This window comes from Nerophis lumbriciformis, linkage group LG17 (assembly GCF_033978685.3).
Source record: "Nerophis lumbriciformis linkage group LG17, RoL_Nlum_v2.1, whole genome shotgun sequence".
Classification (NCBI taxonomy): Eukaryota; Metazoa; Chordata; class Actinopteri; order Syngnathiformes; family Syngnathidae; genus Nerophis; species Nerophis lumbriciformis.
The window spans coordinates 12,872,501-12,898,906 of NC_084564.2; the positions used below are offsets into that span (position 1 = coordinate 12,872,501).

Consider the following 26,406-nt stretch of genomic DNA (forward strand, 5'->3'; position numbering starts at 1 on the left):
GCTTTACAGAGAGTAAATGGGACAATGAAAAAGGAGGATTACCTCCAATTTCTTCAGGAAAATCTAAAATCATCAGCCCAGAGGTTGGGACTTGGGCGCAGTTAGGTGTTCCAACAGGACAATGACCGCAAACACACGTCAAAAGTGGTAAAGGAATGTTAAAAGTTCCTTGGATCAATCTGGACGCTTTACTTCCTGCCAGATATTTCATGCGTGTGAGCAGCAGAAGTCAACCACAACAACATCATCAACAACGTGTCAGCCGATCTAGTTTAGGTTTAGACTTTGCGTGGGATTCTAACGTGGCGGCGGGCGAGAGAGGCGAAGAGTGTGCAGCATCAGGGTCTTCCTCCCGTGCGATGCAGCAACACAACAAGCTGTCAGACAGAAGGAGGACGCGGCCTTTAGTTGACCCGCTAAGCAGCGTGGGATCGCAGCGTCAACACACCTGAGAGCTGACAACTCACACAGAAGACACCTTTTCTTCCCTCCCTGGCCTTTTGAGGAGGACGGCTCTAAATATCAATACTATTGATCAGTATCATCCCTGGATTGACTTGGTATCAGATCATTACCAAACATTTGCAGTATCGCACCAACTTCTCTTTTAAACGGGCTTCATTCAATTGTAATTTGCTGACGAGGACTTTTTAGTTCTAGATTGTCTGCAGGGCGTCTGTGATTGACAGCTGAGGAGCTGGCGTGCAAACGACGGCGTGCACGACTTGTCCGTTGGCAGGTAATATTTTCTCACAAATGTCAAGCTGGCTCATGCAGGAAGGGGCGGGGCTTATGAGGAGGACAAAAAAAGCGACACCACGTGGATCAAATTCTGCCATGTTTTTTTCCAGGACGATCGTGTCATCCCTCCCTCCACCAGGGGGCCTCGTGTCACAAGGTGTCCTATACATGACATCCTGGAAACGATGTGCGCTGATATCTTCTGACATTTCCAAACGTGTGCTAACGGACGCTGTTTATGCAATTGGTCACAAGCTAACAATGAATCCATATTTCCACATTTCAGGAGGTTATTTATTGTGCTCTTTGCTAAGCTCCGCCTCTCTGAACTACCACGCTCATGTCATACAAGACACTACCTTTGGATTTTTACTGTACATCATTTCTTCATATTTTAGTAAGATTTTAAACAAAAACTTACCGTACTTAAATTGGTAGGAAATGGACATTTTTAAGAAGTCAGGTTTTTGGTATTGAATCATTTCTGTGTTTTAGCGTTTGCTGCTATCGACCTCAGGATTGAATGTTGGGAAAAATTCTGGTGACTAAACTGGAAGGAATGTGAATTGTTTTTGGATGCAAATCTTTCAGTTTTTTTGTTACAAATAATTTCTCTGGGTGTAAATCTTTTTTTTTTTTTTTTGCTTACAAGTCTTTTTTTACGGTTACAAATCTTATTTGACCGTGATTTGCAACCAAAACTTGTTTTTTTAATCTTAAAAATAGTTGTATTTATTTTAGTTTTATTAAATACATTTTTGGTTTGCCTTTTTTTTTTCTCGGTTGCAAATAATTTTTTTTAAATGATTTGTAACCAAAACATTTTTCATTTGAAATATAGTGTTATTTACTTTTATTTTGTTTCAAATATTTTGTTTTGTTTTGCTACAAATATTTTTTCCTTTTAAATATACTTTTATTTATTTTAGTTTTATTTAAAATACATTTTTTGTTTGCAATTTTTTTGTTTGGTTACAAATCTTTTTTCATTTTAAATATACTTTTATTTATGTTTGTTTTATTTTAAATACATTTTATGTTTGCAAATTTTTTGTTTGGCTACAAATCTTTTTTCACTTTAAATATACTTTTATTTATGTAATTGTATTTTAAATAAATGTTTGTTAGCAATTTTTTGTTTGGTTACAAATATTTTTTTCTTTGTTACAAATCTTTTTTGAAAATGATTTGTTACCAAAATGTATTTCATTTTAAATATACTTTTATTTTATTCATTTAAGTTTTAATTTTAAATACATTTTTGTTTGCACTTTTTTTGGTTGTATATGTTTTTTTGTTTTTTATTGTTTACAAACCTTTTTTTTTTTTTCCGTTTGCAAATATATTTTTTAAATGATTTGTAACTAAAACATTTTCCATTTTAAAAATAGTTTTATAAATTTTAGTTTTATTTATAAATACATTTGTTTGCAAATTCTTTTTTTTAGTAAAAATGTCTTTGTTGTTGTTGTTACAACATTTTTCTTCGTAAAATTACCAAGGTGTTATTGGTCAAATAAAGAGAACACATTTAGTGGAAGTGTTAGATTTATGAAGGACATTATTGCGTTTATGATAGCAAAATAATAGGCAAAAAATGAAAAAATATTTTTTTTATTCTATTTCTTTTTAAAGTATTTGTAATTATATAAACTGTAACATTTTCACAGCCAAATAAATAATTTGGTCTATTGTAGAAGTTATTGTAATTTAGATTTATTTTATGACGACCATATTTTCATTCATAACAAATGTTTTTTGTTATTTATGTACAAACACATTGTTGTCACAAAAACTGCATCGGATTTTGCACAAAAAAGTTTTTACATCACGGCAAAATACACAGCAAGTGTTTCATAGCGATATGGTGGCCATTTTGAATTAATCAGTTTTATTTTTTTAATAGTAAGACATTACTTTCTTTCATCAGTATTTTTTATAAATTACACCAACATTACTTGAAAATATATTTTGTTGTAATCTTTAATATTAACCTTTTATGATCGTGTGTTCAAAATATGACTGAGGGGCCATTACATTAGCTGCCTGACACTTTTTAATTTCATTTTTTATTTTAATTAGTATTTTTAATTGTCCAACTACATATTCTAAAAACTAAACTGTTAGGAATCACTCATTCACAGTATGACGTGTTTATTTCTTTGTTTCATTGATAATGATCTTCATAAAGATTTTGCACTTGATTCTGCAGCCCTTGAACTCACAACAGTTACAATTATGTATGAGGTGCAAAAGTGAAACATTTGTGGATGCATAAAGAGCCTGAACATGACTTAGCAGAATATTATTATAATTATGATTACAGAAAGCATATATTTATTAGTTCATAATTTTATTGAACTTTTTATTTAATTATTACTTGTATTTACTTGTGTCATTATTATTACAAACAATTTATATATATATATATATATATATATATATATATATATATATATATACAATGTTTATTTTATTGAATATGTTATTATTAAATACTTTATTAAAATATTTGTTGTATTTGCTTTAATCTAATTTTGCAATTATGACGGAAAGAATATTGATATAATACATATTACCTTTTAATTTTATTGAACATTTTATTGAATAACTTATTTAAATATTAGTTGTATTTACTTATATTTAATTGTGTAATCATTATTACAAACTGAATGAATATTGATATATATTATATATACATTTTATTGAATATGTTACTATTGAATAGTTTATTAAAATTGTAGTTGTATCTACGTATTTTTAATTTTGTAATCATTAGTACAAAAATAATATTGACCTAATATCTGCCAATTTAAAATTGTATTGAATATTTTATCGTTTGATATTTAAACATAAGTTGTATTTACTTATTTAATTTTGTAATCTATATTACAGAAAGAATATTGATATAATATGTGTCAATTTATAATTTTATTGAATATTTTATTATTGAATATTTAAATATTAGTTGTATTTACTTACCGTATTTTCCGGATATTAAAGCGCACTTAAAAAACTTCTTTTTTTTCTCAGAACTCGACAGTGCGCCTAATATAAGGAATACGTTTGGTTGAGCTTACCCACCTCGAAGCAGTTTTATTTGGTACATGTGTAATGATAAGTGTGACCAGTAGATGGCAGCCAAACATAAGAGATAAGTGTAGGCTGCATCATTTATTATTATGGTGTGTGTATAAAGTAAGACATTATCTGGTGTTTTGTTTCGCAATATTATGCAAAAGCAAGTACCTTCTGGTAACTGCTGATCTGTATTTGGGATCTGCATGAATCCTGAAAAATTGTACGCGTCCGCCTTTGTAGTCCGTGACGACACCGTAGTAGCTGCTTCTGTTTCTCTATCTTCTTGTTATAGGACATTCATCCTCCACTGTATGGTTGTTAACTTATAACTGTCAGTAAACTCATCATGAAAGCGCTAAAACATACCGGTATAGTGAGTTTACATTATTCACCCAAGGAAATATAGTTATTAGAGTTCTGGTCGGACGTTTTTTCACGGGACACATTTCCTGTTGTTGTTGTTTCCGGATGAGGAGACGCTGCTCCGTTATAGATTGAAGTAAAGTCTGAAAGTCATTAAAACAGTTAGCTTCATCTTTTGGCACTTCTCCCACTCCCATCCTTGCACGCTACACCGCTACAACAAAGATGACGGGGAGAAGACGCTGCCGGAGGTGAGCCACGTAAATAAGACCGCCCACAAAACGGTGCTTCCGGAAGCGACTGTCAGATAGCGGCTTCAATATGATCTTTAAAACATAATCTATGCATTGTTTTGACCAAAGAACCACCATTACATGTTATGTAGACCGCAAGGAAGTGTTTTACATTTAGAAAAAAATAATAACTAGAGATGTCCTATAATATCGGGCTGCCGATATTATCGGCCGATAAATGCTTTAAAATGTACTATCGGAAATGATCGGTATCGGTTCGGAAATTATGGGTATCGGTTTCAAAAAGTAAAATGTATGACATTTTAAAACGTCGCTGTACGAATGTAGGGAGAAGTACGGAGCGTCAATAAACCTTAAAGACTTTGCCTTTGCGTGCCGGTTCAATCACATAATACCTATGGGTTTTCACACACACAAGTGAATGCAAAGCATACTTGGTCAACAGCCATACAGGTCACACTGAGGGTGGCCGTATAAACAACTTTAACACTGTTACAAATATGCGCCACACTGTGAACCCACACCAAACAAGAATGACAAACACATTTCGGACCGTAACACAACATAAACACAACAGAACAAATACCCAGAAACCCTTGCAGCACTAACTCTTCCGGGACTCTACAATATACACCCCCCCGCTAACCCCTACCCACCCTTTGCACCTCAACCCCCCCCCCCCCAACCCCGCCCACCTCAACCTCCTCATGCTCTCTCAGGGAGAGCATGTCCCAAATTCCAAGCTGCTGTTTTGTTAAAAAAAAATGCACTTTGTGACTTCAATAATAAATATGGCAGTGCCATGTTGGCATTTTTTTCCCATAACTTGATTTATTTTGGAAAACCTTGTTACATTGTTTAATGCATCCAGCGGGGCATCACAACTAAATTAGGCATAATAATGTGTTAATTCCACGACTGTATATATAAGTTGATATCGGAATCGGTAATTAAGAATTGGACAATATCGGAATATCGGCAAAAAAGCCATTATCGGACATCTCTAATAATAACATGACTCCTTTAATGCGCCCTATAATCCAGTGCGCTTTATATATGAAAAAGGACACAAAATAGACCATTCATCGGCAGTGAAAATACAGTATATTTAATTTTGTAAATGTTATAACAGAAATAATATTCATATATTTGAATAGCTGAGACTTAAAGGTTATTGTGTAAAAAGCAGGAGAGTCTGAGTGCGCACGAGCAACACGAGCCTTAATTGGTGTTAAAACACACCAGTTGCCATTAGCCATAAAGCCCATGATGGATGTTGACACAATTGGACACTTCCAACACACGTTGTCGGCTCTCAAAGTTACACAACTGGCAGCTTCACTAAATAAGAATAACAAAAAAAAAAAAAAGAAAAAAGGATCAGGCAAATCTTGTGCAGGTTATTTGCATAATGGCCACTTGATAAATAAAGGCGCCGCTGGAAGTGACAGTATATAAATGAGTTGTTTTGCAGACAGCAGATGGCGGATATCGCAGGATGAGAGAGACCAGCCCGGCCCGGAAAGACCCACAATGCTCGGCAGCTGCTGCCCACCGCCACGCAATTAAGTTATTCACAAGTCACACGCCGCAGCTCACAGATATTCAATTAATTTGTTGAAGAACAAGCAGATCCGGCCGCTCATCCTATTGACTGTCTGCCCTCTGCTGATTGATCGCTCATTGATCCCATCCAGGAGTCATGTTGATACTTCTTTTTAGAAAAAAAAAAAAAAACAGACAACCCGGACGCTTGACGAGTCACTGCTTGCGCGGCAAACGACCAAGGGATGACGTGAATGCACGCCAGGACGTGTGGAGAACAGGAAGTTGTGCAGATCGTCGAAAGGTGGGAGGGGCTCGGTCACTATGGAGACCCACCATGAGGACGAGGATGCGCCACGAGCTTAGCGTTAATTACCAGGACACTGAGTCATGAAGGAAGATCAGGCATGTGGACTAAAGTATTGGGATGCCTACATAGAGTAGAAAGAGAAATACAGTCATGTGACACACTTTAGAACCAGGGTCCCAAAACTTTTTGACCCAGGGGCCGCATTGGGTTAAAAAAATGTGGCCGCTCATATATATATATATATATATATATATATATATATATATATACACACACACAAACAAACCCTGTTTCCATATGAGTTGGGAAATTGTGTTAGATGTAAATATAAACGGAATACAATGATTTGCAAATCCTTTTCAACCCATATTCAGTTTGATGTTCAAACTGATAAATATATATATTTTTTTGCAAATAATCATTAACTTTAGAATTTGATGCCAGCAACACGTGACAAAGAAGTTGGGAAAGGTAGCAATAAATACTGATAAAGTTGAGGAATGCTCATCAAACACTTATTTGGAACATCCCACAGGTGAACAGGCAAATTGGGAACAGGTGGGTGCCATGATTGGGTATAAAAGTCGATTCCATGAAATGCTCGGTCATTCACAAACAAGGATGGGGCGAGGGTCACCACTTTGTCAACAAATGCGTGAGCAAATTGTTGAACAGTTTAAGAAAAACCTTTCTCAACCAGCTATTGCAAAGAATTTAGGGATTTCACCATCTACGGTCCGTAATATCATCAAACGGGTTCAGAGAATCTGGAGAAATCACTGCGCATAAGCAGCTAAGCCTGTGACCTTCAATCCCTCAGGCTGTACTGCATCAACAAGCGACATCAGTGTGTAAATGATATCACCACAAGGGCTCAGGAACACTTCAGAAACCCACTGTCAGTAACTACAATTGGTCGCTACATCTGTAAGTGCAACTTAAAACTCTTCAATGCAAGGCGAAAACCGTTTATCAACAACACCCAGAAACGCCGTCGGCTTCGCTGGGCCTGAGCTCATCTAAGATGGACTGATACAAAGTGGAAAAGTGTTCTGTGGTCTGACGAGTCCACATTTCAAATTGTTTTTGGAAACTGTGGACGTCGTGTCCTCCGGACCAAAGAGGAAAAGAACCATCCGGATTGTTATAGGCGCAAAATTGAAAAGCCAGCATCTGTGCTGGTATGGGGGTGTATTAGTGCCCAAGACATGGGTAACTTACACATCTGTGAAGGCGCCATTAATGCTGAAAGGTACATACAGGTTTTGGAGCAACATATGTTGCCATCCAAGCAACGTTACCATGGACGCCCCTGCTTATTTCAGCAAGACAATGCCAAGCCACATGCTTTATAGTAAAAGAGTGCGGGTACTAGACTGGCCTGCCTGTAGTCCAGACCTGTCTCCCATTGAAAATGTGTGGCGCATTATGAAGCCTAAAATACCACAACGGAGACCCCCGGACTGTTGAACAACTTAAGCTGTACATCAAGTAAGAATGGGAAAGAATTCCACCTGAGAAGCTTAAAAAATGTGTCTCCTCAGTTCCCAAACGTTTACTGAGTGTTGTTAAAAGGAAAGGCCATGTAACACAGTGGTGAACATGTCCTTTCCCAACTACTTTGGCACGTGTTGCGGCCATGAAATTCTAAGTTAATTATTATTTGCAAAAAAAAAACAAGTTTATCTTGTCTTTGTAGTGCATTCAAATGAATATGGGTTGAAAATGATTTGCAAATCATTGTATTCCGTTTATATTTACATCTAACACAATTTCCCAACTCATATGGAAACGGGTTTTGTGTATGTTTATATATATATATATATATATATATATATATATATATATATATATATATATATATATATAAAATCTGTCTCATTGCAGATTAGATTTGCCTTTTCCTTACACAAAGTGGGTTGTAATGGTAAAATCATGGCATGATAACTTAAAAATAAAGACAACTCCAGGTTGTTTTCTTTGTTTTACTTTTACAATCACATTCTAAAAATGTAAAAATCACAACTAATCCTCTGCACAAAACACTTCAAGTTTGTTAAAAAAATTCAGAGGAAATTGGTGCAGCTTCAAAAACACAATGATCTTAGACTTCGTCTGTGTATCTACATAGCCAGGATTAAACTTTAAGTCACAGTCTTTCTGGGATTGGACAAAAAACACAACATGTTAATTCAAATACCTCCTTTGTCATGTCCATGTATCAATCCAGTTCCAACTCAACAAACCGTAAGAAACGGAGGTGAAAACTATTCAAAAGGGTTAAGTTCACTTTTATCGTGTTTGACAGAGACATTTTGGAGCAACAGGGTGTCAAATGACAATGTGTTCAAAGCAGACAACATAAAACAGTAGGTTTTAAGTTTCATGTGGGTCGAGGAGGAGGAGCCACAGTCACCCTTTACTGTGTACCTCCTGCTTGGCCCCGGCATAAATCGTTTGCTTCCCAAACAGAATTGCTATTGTGACATCCAGTGGACACATTTAGAACAGCAGTTTCTTTTGTAAAAAAAAAAAAAAAAGCAGCTCATTTTCATTCTTGGCAAACTCATCACGCGGGCCGGACTCTGAGTCTATTTTACGTTTCCCCAAAGATTTCGCCATTTTTCCCCCACGTGCACTAATTGACTGAAAGAGCGCGCACTTGCCACGCGCTTGCCTGACACTGCGGCACGAGCGTGATGTCACGTTATCGATGGGAAAATGCATTTGTAGACAATATTATTTGCCAGAGCGGCGAGGAGACCCCGAGAGTAACAAGCAGTAGAAAATGGATAGAATGATGGGCTAGAAAGGACAGATTAAAAAGATAAATAAAAAATAAAAATAAAAACAAAAAAAACAACTTTTTTTTTTCTTTTTTTCTTTTTACTCGGGACTACCTGCGGGTCGGATTTTGGATGCTGGCGGGCCGTATCTGGTTTGGGGACCCCTGTGATAGAATATACACTTAATGACAGCTAACGTAAGCTATCCAAATAGCTATTAGTAGCTAACAACACCTAAAGCTAATACGCGTGCATGTGTTACTTACATACGTAATTACGTGAAATATGATTTTCCAGAGCGGCTAGGAGACCCCGAGAGTAACAAGCAGTAGAAAATGGATTGATGGGTGGGCTACACAGGACAGATTTAAAAAAAATAAAATTATATTCATATATATATTTTTATATATATATATTTTTTTGTTTTTATATATATATATATATATATATATATATATATATATATATATATATATGAAAAAAGATATATATATATATATATAATTTTTTTTTTGAATTTATTTATATATATATATATATATATATATATAACTAAATATATATTTTTTTCTTTTTATATATATATATATATATATATATATATAAATATATATATATATATATATGAAAAAGATATATATATATATATATATATTTTGTTTTGAATTTATTTATTTTATATATATATATATATATATATATATATAAATAAATATATATATATATTTTTTTTTTCTTTTTTTATATATATATATATGAAAAAAGATATATATATATATATATTTTTTTTTTTTGAATTTATTTATTTTATATATATATATATATATATATAAAAATAAATATATATATTGTTTTCTTTTTATATATATATATATAAATATATATATATATATATATATGAAAAAAATATATATATATATTTTTAATGTATTTATTTTATATATATATATATGTCTTAATAAGGTTATCCAAAAAATAGTGCTCGATACCGTAGTAGAGCGCAATATATGTATGTGTGGGAAAAAAATCACAAGACTATTTCATCTCTACAGGCCTGTTTCATGAGGGGGGTTACCCTCAATCATCAGGATGATTGAGGGAACCCCCCCCCTCATGAAACAGGCCTGTAGAGATGAAATAGTCTTGTGATTTTTTTCCCACACATACATATATATATATATATATATATATATATATATATATATATATATATATATATATATATATATATATATATATATATATATTTATAAAAAATGTATATATATATATATATATATATATTTTAATTTTTTTTACTCTGGACTACCCGCGGGCCGTAGTTTGGGGACCCTGCTTTAGAACATGTGTGTCGCGTGTCAAATTTGACCATTTTCATTTTTTTTAGGAGCACGGACACATCTTGTCTATTAGTCAATAAAAAAATGTCTGATGATGAGAAAACTTTGATGATGTGTATTGCATGTATGCTAGCATGTATACCAAAGCATTTTGACCCCGACCCATAGGGGGCGCCACAAATAGTATTGGCAGTGTTGCACTTTTCACCACATGAGTGTACAATTAGCAGGATGACACAACATGAACGTGCATATGGACCCAAGAAGAGGTTACATAGAGCCTCAGGACTGCAGACACAATTGATATATTAAAACATTTATATATTTGTATATATTTTTAATTGATATATGAAAATAAAAATAAAAGAATAAAGAAGCATCTTTTTAATCAGGCTTTTCACTGATCATGTTTTTGTAATTTTCTATTTTATTAATTGCTATTATTAAGACTATTATTCTCTAAATGTTATGTTTTTATTATTATTATTATTCATATTACATTTTTACATATATATTTACTAGGGCTGTGAATCTTTGGGTGTCCCACGATTCGATTCAATATCGATTCTTGGGGTGACGATTCGATTCAAAATCTTTTTTTTTTTCAATTCAACACGATTCTCGATTCAAAAACGATATTTTCCCGATTCAAAAGGATTCTCTATTCATTCAATACATAGGATTTCAGCAGGATCTACCCCAGTCTGCTGACATGCAAGCAGAGTAGTAGATTTTTGTAAAACGCTTTTATAATTGTAAAGGACAATGTTTTATCAACTGATTGCAATAATGTAAATTTGTTTAAACTCTTAAATGAACCAAAAATATGACTTATTTTATCTTTGTGAAAATATTGGACACAGTGTGTTGTCAAGCTTATGAGATGCGATGCAAGTGTAAGCCACTGTAACACAATTGTTTTTTTTTTTTATAAATGTCATATGATAATGTCAATGAGGGATTTTTAATCACTGCTATGTTGAAATTGTAACTAATATTGATACTGTTGTTGATAATATTCATTTTTGTTTCACTACTTTTGGTTTGTTCTGTGTCGTGTTTGTGTCTCCTCTCAATTGCTCTGTTTATTGCAGTTCTGAGTGTTGCTGGGTCGGGTTTGGTTTTGGAATTGGATTGCATTGTTATGGTATTGCTGTGTATTGTTTTGTCGGATTGATTAATTAAAAAAATAAAAATAATAAAATAAATAAATAAAAATAAAAAATAAATAAAAAAATCGATTTTTTAAAAATGAGAATCGATTCTGAATCGAATCAATTTTTTCCCACCCCCCTAATATTTACAGTATATATCTGGCGGTTTTGCTCAATCCTCAATACCATGCCATGTTTGTTTTGTTTTGTTATTGTCAATAGTAAGGGTGCGCACAAACAAAATCGATTCACATCCATATTGCGATTGGTATTCATCCCAATTCTAAATCGATTAACGATTTTCAAAAAGCAATTAAAAAAAAAAAATTAATCTTTTTAAAAAATTATGTTTTTAGGTCAACTCCATGCAAACAGAAGGAGCATTTTTAAGCTGTAACCTGCTCTGATTAAGTTTCATGATGATGATTACACCAATAATACATGGCGAGAATCGGTTTGAATTGAGAATCGTGTTGACTAAAGAATCAATTCTGAATGGAATCATCACTCCGGATATCGGAATTAAAGAATCATACCCCTCGTCAATAGTGCTGATGTTTTCTTCTCTTCTTTTTATTTTTGTTGGTGTAAAGCACGGTCCTGTGAATGAAAAGTGCTATATAAATACAGTTTGACTTAATACTACTATTGGTGAGGATCTGGATAAAAAGGTGCAAATCCGAGAATATATATCAAAGTTTATTTATATAGCCCTAAATCACGAGTGTCTCAAAGGGCTGCACAAGCCACGACGACATCCTCGGCTCAGATCCCACATCAGGGCAAGAAAAAACTCAACCCAATTGGATACAATGAGAAACATTGGAGGGGGCCGCAGATGTGTTGATAGTTGATTTTTGAGTCACGATGCATCAACTGAATAGGACGGGGATCGGAAAACCGCAGTTTGAGAGCCTACAGCTTTATAAAAAATTTATGAAAATGGACAAGGATGGAGGAAAAAAATATATATTAATGTTTAAATATGTTTTCTGTAGAAGGACAAACATGACCAAAACCGTCCTAAAGCCCACTGTTTGATATGTTTGTGTTTATGCTTCACTGACGAGAGTATTTTGGCGCGCGCCGTTTTGTCCTACTCATTTTGGCAGTCCTTGAACTCGCCGTAGTTGTGTGGACTGCGACGCAACAGTTCACATGTACAACTTTCTCCGACGCTGCCACAGAAATATACATGTTTCATGCCACTCCTCCTTTGTCTCATTTTGTCCACCAAACGTTGTATGCTGTGCGTGAATGCACAAATGTGAGCTTTGCTGATGATATTGACTTGCGTGGAGTGCTAATCAGGCACATTTGGTCACGCTAATCGATGCTAGCATTCTATTTAGGCTAGCTGTATGTACATATTGCTCATTTAATATCCTTTACTTATGTCCTCTGTATATTAATTTTATATTTACATGTCTCATGACACATTATCTGTATGTAACATTGGCTGCATTTCTGATAGTTGTTTGTGTGCCATGTTGTTCCAGACCACAGCAAATGTTACCCAGCAAACAAAGATTGTAATAGATCTATTAGAAGACTTTAACTTGCACATCTGTACTTTTGGCCATTCTAAACCAGTAATTTCCAGGAGTTATTTGACCCTTGTGTAGAATAATTATTACATTTTAACAAACAAAAGATTAGTGTCAGCCTGCGACACATAGTACTTTTGATAGTAGGCTAATATAGCTACTATAGACACTTACATCATGTGTTGCCTTCATTATAACACTTATATAAAGATTACATTTTTTTGCGGCTCCAGAGAGATTTGTTTTTGGTATTTATGGTCCAATATGGCTCTTTCAACATTTTGGGTTGCCGACCCCTGCACTAGGAAGTAAGCCCCTAACAAAATAAGAATGTGCGTGTCTTACCTCTCTGATCAGAGGGTCAGCCATGGCGTCCAGGCTGACGGCGCCCTCGTAGGTCAGGTGGTGAAAGACGTTGAGGGCGCGCACCGCCTCGGGGCCTCGCTGCTTGTAGCCGAAAATAAGGTCAATCCACTGATGCAGCTGACATGACACAAACTCGCTTTCCAGGGCCTGTCAGACGAGCAAGGGCCAATTAGAGATGAGAGGCACACACAAAACACACAAAGAGATGACACACGTTGTCCTTTCATCGTCGTGAAACTATTGGATGTGCGCCTTTTAGGGTCACGGGGCCTTGCGTGGACAGCAAAACACACAGGACATAACATTAGGCACACCTAATGGCATCCAATATCTAAAATATCACCGTAGATATATTTTCTTCACATGTCTGACTTGTGTCGACGAAATTCATGCGTTGGTTAGCAAGAACATAAAAAACTGGACAAGCACCAAAATGTTATTTAAACGAGCTCTGTTGGTGGGGGGCACTGTCAAGGGCGCAACAAAGGTCATTGTCAGCTTGATGTTAAGGTGTTCAGTATAAAAAGACCCCTAAAGATGGATGAAATATGAAAGTCAAGACACTTTTCATGGGGGTTTGACTCCCATTGGCTACCACGCAACTTAAATCCTGGTTTTCGAATGTATTTCAACCTTAATCAACGACTTTTGAAAAATTGCAGTCCTAACTTTAATTGCTGTTAAAGTGTAAATAGAAGTCACCAATGTTTATATTCTGAATTAAAAACACAATTTTCAACCTGGTAATTGTTTTTAAAGTGTAAAAAGAAGTCAACAATGTTCATATTCTGACTTAAAAACACAATTTTTAACTTAATTGCTGTTAAAGTGTAAAAATAAGTCAATAATGTTTATATTCTGACTTAAAAATAAAGTTTTTAACTTAATTGCTGTTAAAGTGTAAAAAAAAAAGTCAAAATTTGTTTATATTCTGACTTAAAAACACAATTTTTAACTTAATTGCTGTTAAAGTGTAAAAATAAGTCAATAATGTTTATATTCTGACTTAAAAACTCATTTTTTAACTTAATTGCTGTTAAAGTGTAAAAAGACGTTAACAATGTTTATATTCTGACTAAAAAACACTATTTTTAACGTGTTAATTGCTGTTAAAGTGTAAAAAGAAGTCACCAATGTTTATATTCTGAATTAAAAACACTATTTTCAACCTGGTAATTGTTTTTAAAGTGTAAAAAAAAGTCAACAATGTTCATATTCTGACTTAAAAACAAATTTTTTAACTTAATTGCTGTTAAAGTGTAAAAATAAGTCAATAATGTTTATATTCTGACTTAAAAACCAATTTTTTTTTAACTTAATTGCTGTTAAAGTGTAAGAAGAAGTCAACAATGTTTATATTCTGACTTAAAAACACTATTTTTAACGTGCTAATTGCTGTTAAAGTGTAAAAAGAAGTCACCAATGTTTATATTCTGAATTAAAAACACTATTTTCAACTTGGTAATTGCTGTTAAAGTGTAAAAAGAAGTAAAAAATGTTCATATACTGACTTAAAAAACGCTATTTTTAACATAATTGCTGTTAAAGTGTAAAAATAAGTCAATGTTTATATTCTGACTTAAAAACACAGTTTTTAACTTAATTGCTGTTAAAGTGTAAAAAATGTCAACATTTGTTTATATTCTGACTTAAAAACACGATGTTTAACTAGTTAATTGCTGTTAAAGTGTAAAAATAAGTCAATAATGCTTATATTCTGACTTAAAACCCTTTTTTTTTTAACTTAATTGCCGTTTAGGTGTAAAAAGAAGTCAACAATGTTTATATTCTGACTTAAAAACACTATTTTTAACGTGTTAATTGCTGTTAAAGTGTACTGAGTCTACGAGGCTCCGTTTTTAGCAAAGACTTTGTAGTTTAGGTTGCAGGCTGACAAGAAGTGGCTTGCGTATTGAATCTACTCACACTGTGACCCAAATTGCAACAAAACAAATTGAGAATAGTAGTGGACCTAAAATTGAGCCCTGAAGGACATTGCACAACAGATGAGCCTTTAACCAGTGTGAACTGTCATTTTTTCAAAAATATCGTGCTATGTCTTGGAACTAAACCATGAAATATAGTTTAAAAATATTTCTCGACAGAAGCAATGTTGCTTTCCAGTATTTCAATGAGACTAACATACTGTTATTGTGAAACATCTGGAAAATTTGCAAAAGGCAGAAAAAATCCCAAATAATTTTTTATTACATATTTATAGTAATTATTATTATTAAAATGTTTGAAGAATTCATTTACAAAAATACTTTTTTTTAGGCCATCTACAAAATAAGATTTTGTAACCTGTTTAAAAATGGTTTACTATCATTTTTATACCAAATACTACATTGCGGGAATCAATTTGAATCAAGAATTATGTTCAATTGAAAATCGATTCTGAATCAAATTGCCACCCCAAGAATCGGAAGTGATTTGTTACAAGATTCCCATCCCTATTAATTATTCATAAAATATCATCATTTATTTATTAACTCTAGAAATAATATTTTTTTCAAGTAGGCAATATTACTGCAATAATTGTGTCTAACCAGGCCTACTTCGCATAATTTTAATGGTATTATTATTTACATTTTATAAATAAATATAAAACACAAACATTCTTTATAGTAATCATTAATATTAAATGTGACCAATGTATTTTGAGTAATAACATGTCTTCATTTATTTGTAATCTAAATAATAGTATTTCAATGTAGGCTATATTACTACAATTATTGTGCTTACCCATTACTACCTAGCATAATTCAATGTTATTATTATTACATTGTTATTTACTTTACAGGTTTTCATTTTGTAAAATATTGTTAAATAAATACATGATAGCTGAGGACTAATATATTGGTAAGGGGAGACTTACCGTAAATAAATAAATAAATAAATACATTTAACAAATTTATAGTATTTATTAATAATTATGACCAATGTATTTTTGTTAATATGTTTATCTAAAAATATGGTTATGAACGCTATATTACAACAATAATTGTGCTTAACCACATAACATAATTTAATGGTATTATTATTTACATTTTATAAATAAATATAAAACACAAACATTCTTTATAGTAATCATTAATATTAAATGTGACCAATGTATTTTGAGTAATAAAATGTCTTCATTTATTTGTTAGCTAAATAATAGTTTTTCAATGTAGGCTATATTACTACAATTATTGTGCTTACCCATTACTACCTAGCATAATTCAATGTTATTATTATTATTACATTTTTATTTACTTTACAGGTTTTCATTTTGTAAAATATTGTTGAATAAATACATAGCTGAGGAGTAATATATTGGTAAGGGGAGACGTACCGTAAATAAAAATTATAAATAATACATTAACAAATGTATAGTAATTATTAATAATAATTATGACTAATGTATTTTTGTTAATATGTTTATCTAAAAATCTTTTTAAGAACGCTATATTACTACAATATTTGTGCTTAACCACTTAGCATAATTTAATGTTTATTATTGCATTTGTATTTACTTTACAGGTTTTCATTTTCTAAAATATTGTTAAATGCATACATGAGAACAGAGAACTAATATCTTTGTAAGGGGAGAGTTAAATAAATAAAACATAATAAATAATACATTAACATATTTATAGTAATTATTCATAATGATTATGACCAATTTATTTTTGTTAATATGTCAATTATTTATTATCTAAATAAGATTGTTATAAGAGGTACATTACTACAATAATTGTGCTTAACCATTATTACCAAACATGATTTAATGTTAATTATTGCATTTTTATTTACAGGTGTTCATTTTCTAAAATATTGTTAAATGAATAAATGAAAACTAGTGTAAATAAAAAATGAATATACAATTTAGTAGCACATTTATAGTAATTATTCATATTTACTACGACCAATGAATTATTGTTATTAAAATGTCTTTATTTATTATCTCAGTAATAGTTTTTCTTTAATGAAGGGTATACTACTACAATAACTGTGCTGTACCATTATTACATAATTTAATGTAAATAATACTATGTTTTATTTGATTTATATCATAAAGTATATAATTATATATTGTTAAATAAACACATGAACATATCTTTGTGAGGGCAGAATTAAATATACATTTTTTTAGTAGTACTGTAGTAATGAATGCAAATATAAAACATATTATAATAATAATATAATTCCCTGGGTTGTGCACGTATGAGTCAGGTAAGTAGAAATAAATCTTACATAAACTAAAATACATGAATAATAGAAGCAATATCTCCCCAGTGTAGTTTCCTGTGCTGTAATCTGCTCCCTCATATCACATTTCTATGTCCACTTGGAAAAAAGGAGACAACCAAATGGCTTCAATACAAACTAAGATCCAATTTAGTGTAAACAACATCAATCAATGACCTGAGAGGGCATATTCCTCCATGAGAGCAGATAGGACGACTGCAGGCTGATGACTGCAGAAGCAGCAGTGTGCTGCTGCACAATATGACTGCTGTGTGCATGTTGCTGGGGAATAACAGCCATTAGCAAGGAAGCACGCTGGAGCATACACAGGCCCACTTTGCCACAGGGCATGTCACCACAATTGGAAGTGGCACATGCAAAGATGGGAAGGCAGAGAGATTGGAGAGAGAGAGATTGGGGAGAGAGAGAGAGAGGGAGAGAGGGAGAGAGAGAGAGAGAGAACGAGGAGGGGGTGAAAGGGAGAGGATTGCAGACATAAATGAAATAATAAAGGAGGCTGCTGAATAGAACAAAAGGAAGGAGAATATTTTGTCTGTGCAGACAAGAGCATCTCCATATGTTGTCAGAGACACACTACATCACCGTCATCTAACTAGCATCACCTCTTTACAGTACCGTCATCTAACTAGCATCACTTCTTTACAGTACCATCATCTAACTAGCATCCCCTCTTTACAGTACCTTCATCTAACTAGTATCCCGTCTTTACAGTACCATCATCTAATTCGCATCCCCTCTTTACAGTACCATCATCTAACTAGTATCCCGTCTTTACAGTACCATCATCTAACTAGCATCACCTCTTTACAGTGCCATCATCTAACTAGCATCACCTCTTTACAGTACCATCATCTAACTAGCATCACCTCTTTACAGTACCATCATCTAACTAACATCACCTCTTTACAGTACCATCATCTAACTAGCATCACTTCTGTACCGTCATCTAACTAGCATTACCTTACAGTCGTCTAACTAGCATCATCTCTTTAAAGTACTATCATCCAACTAGCATCCCCTCTTTACAGTACCATCATCTTACTAGCATCCCGTCTTTACAGTACCATCATCTAACTAGTATCCCGTCTTTACAGTACCATCATCTAACTAGCATCCCCTCTTTACAGTACCATCATCTAACTAGCATTACCTCTTTACAGTACCATCATCTAACTAGCATCCCCTCTTTACAGTACCATCATCTAACTAGCATCACCTCTTTAAAGTACCATCATCAAACTAGCATCCCCTCTTTATAGTACCATCATCTAACTAGCATCCTGTCTTTACAGTACCATCATCTAACTAGTATCCCGTCTTTACAGTACCATCATCTAACTAGCATCACCTCTTTAAAGTACCATTATCTAACTAGCATCACCTCTTTACAGTACCAACATCTAACTAGCATAATTTATTTACAGTACCATCATCTAACTAGCATCACCTCTTTAAAGTACCATCATCTAACTAGCATCCCCTCTTTACAGTACCATCATCTAACTAGCATTGCCTCTTTACAGTACCATAATCTAACTAGCATCACCTCTTTACAGTACCATCTAACTAGCATCCCCTCTTTACAGTACCGTCATCTAACTAGCATCACCTTACAGTCGTCTAACTAGCATCACCTCTTTACAGTACCATCATCTAACTAGTATCCTCTCTTTACAGTACCATCATCTAACTAGCATCACCTTACAGTCATCTAACTAGCATCCTCTCTTTACAGTACCATCATCTAACTACCATCACCTCTTTACAGTACCATCATCTAACTAGCATCCTCTCTTTACAGTACCATCATCTAACTACCATCACCTCTTTACAGTACCATCATCTAACTAGCATCCTCTCTTTACAGTACCATCATCTAACTAGCATCACCTCTGTACCATCATCTAACTAGCATCACCTTACAGTCGTCTAACTAGCATCACCTTACAGTCGTCTAACTAGCATCCTCTCTTTACAGTACCATCATCTAACTAGCATTACCTTACAGTCGTCTAACTAGCATCCTCTCTTTACAGTACCATCATCTAACTAGCATCACCTCTGTACCGTCATCTAACTAGCATCACCTTACAGTCGTCTAACTAGCATCATCTCTTTACAGTACCATCATCTAACTAGCATTACCTTACAGTCGTCTAACTAGCATCCTCTCTTTACAGTACCATCATCTAACTAGCATCCTCTCTTTACAGTACCATCATCTAACTAGCATCACCTTACAGTCGTCTAACTAGCATCCTCTCTTTACAGTACCATCATCTAACTAGCTTCACCTCTGTACCGTCATCTAACTAGCATCACCTTACAGTCGTCTAACTAGCATTCTCTCTTTACAGTACCATCATCTAACTAGCATCACCTCTTTACAGTACCATCATCTAACTAGCATCACCTTACAGTCGTCTAACTAGCATCCTCTCTTTACAGTACCATCATCTAACTAGCATCACCTCTTTACAGTACCATCATCTAACTAGCATCACCTTACAGTCATCTAACTAGCATCCTCTCTTTACAGTACCATCATCTAACTACAATCACCTCTTTACAGTACCATCATCTAACTAGCATCCTCTCTTTACAGTACCATCATCTAACTAGTATCACCTCTGTACCATCATCTAACTAGCATCACCTTACAGTCATCTAACTAGCATCACCTTACAGTCGTCTAACTAGCATCCTCTCTTTACAGTACCATCATCTAACTAGCATTACCTTACAGTCGTCTAACTAGCATCCTCTCTTTACAGTACCATCATCTAACTAGCATCACCTTACAGTCGTCTAACTAGCATCCTCTCTTTACAGTACCATCATCTAACTAGCTTCACCTCTGTACCGTCATCTAACTAGCATCACCTTACAGTCGTCTAACTAGCATCCTCTCTTTACAGTACCATCATCTAACTAGCATCACCTCTTTACAGTACCATCATCTAACTAGCATCCTCTCTTTACAGTACCATCATCTAACTAGCATCACCTCTTTACAGTACCATCATCTAACTAGCATCCTCTCTTTACAGTACCATCATCTAACTAGCTTCACCTCTGTACCATCATCTAACTAGCATCACCTTACAGTCGTCTAACTAGCATCACCTTACAGTCATCTAACTAGCATCACCTTACAGTCATCTAACTAGCATCACCTTACAGTCGTCTAACTAGCATCCCCTCCTTACAGTACCATCATCTAACTAGCATCACCTTACAGTCGTCTAACTAGCATCCTCTCTTTACAGTACCATCATCTAACTAGCATCACCTTACAGTCGTCTAACTAGCATCCTCTCTTTACAGTACCATCATCTAACTAGCTTCACCTCTGTACCGTCATCTAACTAGCATCACCTTACAGTCGTCTAACTAGCATCATCTCTTTACAGTACCATCATCTAACTGGCATCACCTTACCGTCGTCTAACTAGCATCACCTTACAGTCGTCTAACTAGCATCCCATCTTCTCTGCAAGCTGCACGGGGAAAGGTCACCTCCAAAGGGGCCCAGCTGTGTCACTCAGGCTGAAAAGGTCAAGTGTATTCTGGCTGTGTTCTTCTAGCTATTCTGCTCCAAACAAAACAACAAAAAAGTCCAAAAAAGGAGACATGGAACATGTACAGTTGACTTCCAAAAAGGTTAGCATGAGGTTTAGGCTGAAGGAAACTTTCTCAATTTGCCAGGAAATACCTGGAAATGATGTTTTGTGTTTGATGTCAAACAATATATACTTTGAACATGTGTTGTTCTCCACAGATGAAGAAGAATAGGAACCGAGCTGTGTCTTTTTACGTGTTAATTGCTGTTAAAGTGTAAAAATAAGTCAATAATGTTTATATTATGACTTAAAAACACAGTTTTTAACTTAATTGCTGTTAAAGTGTAAAAAAAAATGTCAAAATTTGTTTATATTCTGACTTAAAAACACAATTTTTAACTAGTTAATTGCTGTTAAAGTGTAAAAATAAGTCAATAATGTTTATATTCTGACTTAAAAACCCATTTTTTTTTTAACTTAATTGCTGTTAAAGTGTAAAAAGAAGTCACCAATGTTAATATTCTGAATTAAAAACACTATTTTCAACTTGGTAATTGCTTTTAAAGTGTAAAAAGAAGTCAAAAATGTTCATATTCTGACTTAAAAACGCTATTTTTAACTTAATTGCTGTTAAAGTGTAAAAATAAGTCATTGTTTATATTCTGACTTAAAAACACAGTTTTTAACTTAATTGCTGTTAAAGTGTAAAAAAAATTCAAAATTTGTTTATATTCTGACTTAAAAACACAATTTTTAACTAGTTAATTGCTGTTAAAGTGTAAAAATAAGTCAATAATGTTTATATTCTGACTTAAAAACCCAGTTTTTTTAACTTAATTGCTGTTAAAGTGCAAAAAGAAGTCACCAACGTTTATATTGTGAATTAAAAACACTATTTTCAACTTGTTAATTGCTTTAAAGTGTAAAAAGAAGTAAACCATGTTCATATTCTGACTTAAAAACGCTATTTTTAACTTAATTGCTGTTAAAATGTAAAAATAAGTCAATGTTTATATTCTGACTTAAAAACACAGTTTTTAACTTAATTGCTGTTAAAGTAAAAAAAAAAAAGTCAAAATTTGTTTATATTCTGACTTAAAAAAACGATTTTGAACTAGTTAATTGCTGTTAAAGTGTAGAAATAAGTCAATAATGTTTATATTCTGACTTAAAAACCCATTTTCTTAACTTAATTGCTGTTAAAGTGTAAAACGAAGTCACCAATGTTTATATTCTGAATTAAAAACACTATTTTCAACTATTTAATTGCTGTTAAAGTGTAAAAATAAGTCAATGTTTACATTCTGACTTAAAAAACCAAATTTTATAACTTAATTGCTTTTAAAGTGTAAAAATAAGTCAATAATGTTTATATTCAGACTTAAAAACAATTTTTTACTTAATTGCTGTTAAAATGTAAAAAAAGTCAACATTTGTTTATATTCTGATTTAAAAACACTATTTTTAACATGTTAATTGCTGTTAAAGTGTAAAAAGAAGTCACCAATGTTTATATTCTGAATTAAAAACACTATTTTCAACTTGTTAATTGCTTTTAAAGTGTAAAAAGAAGTCAACAATGTTCATATTCTGACTTAAAAACTCAATTTTTAACTTAATTGCTGTTAAAGTGTAAAAATAAGTCAATAATGTTTATATTCTGACTTAAAAACACAATTTTTAACTTAATTGCTGTTAAAGTGTAAAAAAATGTCAACATTTGTTTATATTCTGACTTAAAAACACGATTTTTAACGTGTTAATTGATGTTAAAGTGTAAAAAGAAGTCAACTATGTTTATATACTTAATTAAAAACACTATTTTCAACTTTTAAAGTGTAAAAAGAAGTCAACAATGTTCATATTCTGACTTAAAAATATATGTCAAACAATATATACTTTAAAAATGTGTTATTCTCCACAGATGAAGAAGAATAGGAGCCGAGGCGTGCGTGTGATGGAGGAATGTACAACGCAGACAGGGGGCGTGGCCTACGACGCCCTGCGGTTACAATTTGTACAAATACCGTGTGCATGAGTCTGACGGATGCACAATGCCCCAAAAAAATAAAAAATGCTTTCCGGATATGTTTTTTTCCCCCTACAATTAAGTTCTCTGTGAAAGACTGACACAAACATTTTATTTTTTCTTCTGCTCATGATAAAAAAATAACCTTCATTCTACTCATCAACTCCTAATTCCTTATCACAGTTATTTTATTTAAAAAATGCAAATTCTCCATCAAACATAGTAAACAAGTACAGTAAATTCTGTACTACCATTTTCCTACGCTTTGGACCCCGCGGCATATAAAACGGAGATTTATGAATTTTTCTTCGCATGAAGGAAATAGTTTATTAAACAAATGCAGAGACACCCAAGTGGTGTGTTATTGTGCTATGGCACCCATCTTTTGGACAAGTGAATGCCTTCAAGTGTTTCCTGCTGTTTCAAGCTTTGAACCGGAAGTAAAAGCGCGGTTCCATCTTCTAAACGTCCGTAACTGGGTGAATGTGAATTCCTGCTTTGAACCGGGAGTAGAAGTGCTGTTCGGTTTTCTAATCGCCCGTAGCGTTTCTACTCATATGGAATCCTCGACCATCAGTCCAAGCAAGATTTGTAAGTTTTACAATATAACTAAAACAATTCATACTTACTAAACTGTCCCATGTGTGATGTCTGCAGGAGTGTTTTTATGCATATTTGTACTGTGTTAATACTATTAACTTACAATAGCATTCTTTTTGTATTATTCCTGTTACACAAATTCCTCAATAAATTCATCAGAGTTTATTGAGTTATTGAGTCTGTTTAGCTGATTGGAATGCTGGCTTCCGCAGCTGGTGGGTCCATGACGACGAGTTCTGTTTTGTTTGATCCACCGTTTTACTGCCATGTTACAGACACCGTTTGGAGACAATTAATACATGTAAATAAACGTTTTCAAAATCTTTCTGTGTAAATAACTAATTTCACAATGTATATATCTGCGGCTTATAGTCCGGTGCGGCTTATAGTTGGTGTGGTTTATATACCGGAGTGCTCTACAGTCCGGAAAATACGGTATATTGTATTTTTAACAAGTACTACTTCCTGTTTTGAACACATCATATAGACACATACTGTTTTTAGGGACCGAGTCCCTTTGGGACAGAGGACCCTATTGAATTTCTAGCGTTTTATTATTATAGTGCCGCCTCTTTGAGCTGTAATTTGACCCTCTTAACATGCTTCAAAACTCACCAAATTGGACACACACATCAGGACAGGCAAAAATTGCGATCTAATCAAAAAACCAAATCCCCAAAACTCAAAATTGCGCTCTAGCGCCCCCTAGGAAGAAAACAGACAAAACTGCCTGTAACTCCCAGTAGGAATGTCGTAGAGACATGAAACAAAAACCTCTATGTAGGTCTCACTTAGACCTATATTTTATACACTGACAACCCCCAGCAAAAATCAACAGGAAGTTTGCAATTCCCCCTTCAAAACAAAAGTTGTGTAAAAACAGTCACCTTTTTTCAAACATTATCTCCTCTGAGCGCGTTTGTCGTGTCGGCTTCAAATTAGCACAGGAGAGAGATTGAACCCTTCTGATTAAAAGTTGATGAAAGAGTTTTAATTACTGCTCCGGTTTGGATTTTATGAGCCCTCAAAGTCGGTCAAGTCCATCGCTGTTTGCAGCTTTATTTTTTCTAGTATTTCTCCCAAACTATGCTTTCAAAAATTATCCCCACCGGGTCTTATGTCACTATGTATTTATTTTAATAGAATTAGAGATGTCTGATAATGGCTTTTTTGCTGATATCCGATATTCCGATATTGTCCAACTCTTAATTACCGATTCCGATATATACAGTCGTGGAATTAACACATTATTATGCCTAATTTTGTTGTGATGCCCCGCTGGATGCATTAAACAGTGTAACAAGGTTTTCCAAAATAAATCAACTCAAGTTATGGAAAAAAATGCCATCATGGCACTGCCATATTTATTATTGAAGTCATAAAGTGCATTATTTTCTTTAAACATGCCTCAAAACAGCAGCTTGGAATTTGGGACAAGCTCTCTCTGAGAGAGCATGAGGAGGTTGAGGTGGGGGGGGGGGGGGGGGGGGTAGAAGGTAGCGGGGGGTGTATATTGTAGCGTCCCGGAAGAGTTAGTGCTGCAAAGGGGTTCTGGGTATTTGTTCTGTTGTGTTTATGTTGTGTTACGGTGCGAAAATGTGTTTGGCATTCTTGTTTGGTGTGGGTTCACAGTGTGGCGCATATTTGTAACAGTGTTAAAGTTGTTTATACGGCCACCCTCAGTGTGACCTGTATAGCTGTTGACCAAGTATGCTTGGCATTCACTTGTGTGTGTAAAAAGCCGTAGATATTATGTGACTGGGCCGGCACGCAAAGGCAGTGCCTTTAAGGTTTATTGGCGCTCTGTAATTCTCCCTACGTCCGTGTACCACTCCGTACAGAGGCGTTTTAAAAAGTCATAAATTTTACTTTTTGAAACAGATACCGATCATTTCCGATATTACATTTTAAAGCATTTATCGGCCGATAATATCGGCAGTCCGATATTATCGGACATCTCTAAATAGAATGTGTAGCTTAGAAAAATGAGCATTTTTGCAACGTGACACCGAAGGGGCAGATATACCATGTGTACATCAAATCAAACAGTAACGTTGTGATCCTCACCATTCTGTTGATCCTCACAAAATCCTCGGGGGTCTTGGCCCAGGCCGGTAAGTCCACGTCGCCCACCATGACGCGGTCCTCGCGCATCCCCAGATGGTACCCGCTCGCGTTGACCAACATCTCCGGCAGGTAGAAGAACTCTGGGATCAGTTCCTGGTGGCCCAGAAGAGCAGAGTTGCTTTAGAGTAACATTTTGGAGGATTTCATACAAATATACTGTACGAATGTACAATACTCATGGCATAAATACTCTTTGCTGTTGCGTAGGGTCTGGTCCGCCGACCAGCCCTGCTCTCCAGGTGTTTGACAGTGAATGACATTGTGGTTACAATTATAATTTGTCTTTGCTAAACTTTTATTCAGCAGTGAGTCAACATGTTCTTTATAACCGTTTTAGTTCCGTTTA

The 26,406-nt window shown here is 34.1% G+C and overlaps 1 protein-coding gene across 4 annotated transcripts in view; it reads right to left on the minus strand.

Moving 5' to 3' along the window:
• LOC133614516 (neurobeachin-like) overlaps positions 1-26,406 on the minus strand; it is a 726,573-nt gene that overhangs the window by 39,854 nt on the left and 660,313 nt on the right. For all 4 annotated transcript variants that reach the window (XM_061972518.1, XM_061972517.1, XM_061972519.1 and 1 more), the window contains 2 exons: positions 26,001-26,153; positions 13,467-13,634 (listed from right to left, as the gene is read on the minus strand). In XM_061972518.1, coding sequence (XP_061828502.1) covers positions 13,467-13,634; positions 26,001-26,153 — 321 coding nt within the window. The remainder of the gene's footprint in view (positions 1-13,466; positions 13,635-26,000; positions 26,154-26,406) is intronic.